This window comes from Hyperolius riggenbachi, chromosome 5 (genome assembly GCF_040937935.1).
Source record: "Hyperolius riggenbachi isolate aHypRig1 chromosome 5, aHypRig1.pri, whole genome shotgun sequence".
Lineage (NCBI taxonomy): Eukaryota > Metazoa > Chordata > Amphibia > Anura > Hyperoliidae > Hyperolius > Hyperolius riggenbachi.
The window spans coordinates 414,128,168-414,131,218 of record NC_090650.1 but is presented as its reverse complement, the minus strand read 5'-3'; the positions used below and the strand labels follow the sequence as shown (position 1 = coordinate 414,131,218).

At 47.9% G+C, this 3,051-nt stretch overlaps 1 protein-coding gene across 1 annotated transcript; it reads right to left on the bottom strand.

Moving 5' to 3' along the window:
* Positions 1-639: 639 nt before the first annotated feature.
* On the bottom strand, positions 640-1,929 carry LOC137519455 (protein qua-1-like). The gene has a single exon (XM_068238410.1). The coding sequence runs from the start codon at positions 1,927-1,929 to the stop codon at positions 640-642; it is 1,290 nt and encodes a 429-aa protein (XP_068094511.1).
* Between the last annotated feature and the right edge of the window lie 1,122 nt (positions 1,930-3,051).

Here is a 3,051-nt window from a genome sequence, read left to right as displayed (position 1 = left end):
ACGTACTCATTATATACCCCACTGTTTCTCCTTTCTCGGCATGGGAAGACTCCTGGTACCCCCTTTACTGTTTGTGTCTGTGTGGCCCCTTCAGTCGTCACCTCCATCCCTTAGCAATGGATGAAAGCGTCTGGAACGCAGCCAGGTGGAAACATATAACTCTAATGATGGTCGAAGTGATAATAATGACTGTGTGGACGCCGAGATACAGAAAAGGGCCCCTTCTTCAGTTCCTCATCCCCGCTGATGTCTTTGTTCCAGTTGGATTCTATTAATCTTCGACGTAACTAAACAGATCTGGGAGAATTTACTCCGCAGCTGTTGCAGCAGAGGAAAACGGACACCACTTCTAACGAAAAACCAACGCTCAATGCTAGCGAGAGCCCTTAATGTACCTGGATTAATGGGACTTGACTTCCGCTGATGTAACGGTGACACACACAGAACTAATAACAATGGCTACAATAATAATAAACAGGATCCCTCCATTCGTTTGGCTGCTATTTACTCTTTAAAGAACACAGAGTTTCCCAAAATGTTTCCACCTTTCCCACTCGCAAAACGTATATGTAGCATAAATGGTGGTCAAAAATATGATGTAGAAACTGTTTTTGTGGCCCATATTGCTATCAGGTGGTCTCAATCCTCTCCAGTGCTCCAGAATCCCCCCTCACCCCTCGATTGCTGCCCTTTTCGCTCTTCACTCAACCCATCCCCTCTCCCAACTTTCCCTTCACTCATCCCATCCCCACTCCCAACTTTCCTTTCACTCATCCCATCCCCTCTCCCAACTTTCCCTTCACTCATCCCATCCCCACTCCCAACTTTCCTTTCACTCATCCCATCCCCTCTCCCAACTTTCCCTTCACTCATCCCATCCCCTCTCCCAACTTTCCCTTCACTCATCCCATCCCCTCTCCCAACTTTCCCTTCACTCATCCCATCCCCTCTCCCAACTTTTCCTTCACTCAACCCATCCCCTCTCCCAACTTTCCCTTCACTCATCCCATCCCCTCTCCCAACTTTCCCTTCACTCATCCCATCCCCTCTCCCAACTTTCCCTTCACTCAACCCATCCCCTCTCCCAACTTTCCCTTCACTCATCCCATCCCCTCTCCCAACTTTCCCTTCACTCATCCCATCCCCTCTCCCAACTTTTCCTTCACTCAACCCATCCCCTCTCCCAACTTTCCCTTCACTCATCCCATCCCCTCTCCCAACTTTTCCTTCACTCATCCCATCCCCTCTCCCAACTTTCCCTTCACTCATCCCATCCCCTCTCCCAACTTTTCCTTCACTCATCCCATCCCCTCTCCCAACTTTTCCTTCACTCATCCCATCCCCTCTCCCAACTTTCCCTTCACTCATCCCATCCCCTCTCCCAACTTTTCCTTCACTCATCCCATTCCCTCTCCCAACTTTTCCTTCACTCATCCCATCCCCTCTCCCAACTTTTCCTTCACTCATCCCATCCCCTCTCCCAACTTTCCCTTCACTCATCCCATCCCCTCTCCCAACTTTTCCTTCACTCAACCCATCCCCTCCCCCAACTTTCCCTTCACTCATCCCATCCCCTCTCCCAACTTTTCCTTCACTCATCCCATCCCCTCTCCCAACTTTTCCTTCACTCAACCCATCCCCTCCCCCAACTTTCCCTTCACTCATCCCATCCCCTCTCCCAACTTTTCCTTCACTCAACCCATCCCCTCTCCCAACTTTCCCTTCACTCATCCCATCCCCTCTCCCAACTTTTCCTTCACTCATCCCATCACCTCTCCCAACTTTCCCTTCACTCATCCCATCCCCTCTCCCAACTTTCCCTTCACTTATCCCATTCCCTCTCCTAACTTTCCCTTCACTCATCCCATCCCCTCTCCTAACTTTCCCTTCACTCATCTCATCCCCTCTCCCAACTTTCCCTTCACTCATCCCATCCCCTCTCCCAACTTTCCCTTCACTAAACCTCATCCCCTTTTGGAACTCTCTCCCACAGCTAGTCCGGCATGCTTTAAGTCTGAAAACGCATCGCACCACAAACACAAGGGCCAGGTGTAAAACCGGCCTCAAACGTACTCAAAATGCACCTTGTCAGACAAGACTATAATTTGCTGTCTCCCTTCCTATTGTTTCCATCCCACTACCCTCTAGATCAGGGGTCCCCAAACGTTTTGGGTCGAGGGCCGGGTCAACATACTTCAGACTGCTGGGAGGCCGGAGTATACATAAAATGATGTAGAAGTATTTGCGGGCCAGACAGTGAAGCATACCCAGGTGACAACCTGCCCTGGACAGCAGTGTCACCTGATGTGGAATTTGATTGGAAACCAGCGAATTACTGCTTTTTGGCTTCCATGTGGATGGGCGGTGCCAGCAATGCTATTCTACATGCAGACCACCAATATTTAAAAGATGTAGCTGACCGCATCTATAAGTAATACTTTTTGTGTATGGGGGGCCGGTAAAAAAGCCTCAGGGGGCCACATTCGGCCCGCGGGACTTAGTTTGAGGACCACTGCTCTAGATTGTAAGCTCGCAAGGGCAGAGACCTCCTCCTATTGTTTCTTATTTTGAATTATCATATGATTTATCATATGAACATGTACCAATTTTATACTGGTAGGTGAACAGAGGCGCCAGTAGAATAAAAGTACATACAATTTTTTAAAATTGCTGTGAGGAAGTGGTGGACTTGCCTCCGTTAAAGCAGACACCAAGGACTGTGATTAAATAAATAAATACATATTTATTGAAGATACCCCAAGGATGCAACGTGTTTCGCGGGCACAGCCCACTTCTTCAGGCAATAAACAGGGGATAAACAACAGCAATTCTGTTATAGCAAGCAGAGCGCCTCTGTGTACTCGATTTCTCTTCAATTGTATGTACCAATTTTAGTGGTATCTCAAACTACTCATCAGCTCTGTATGTACTTGTAGTTCTGGATGTCATGATTGTACAGTGTCTCATGTATTTATGTTCCCCAATATTTGTTTTATAGTATGTACAGCACTACGGAAGATGTTGGCGCTATACAAGTAAAAAATACTACTA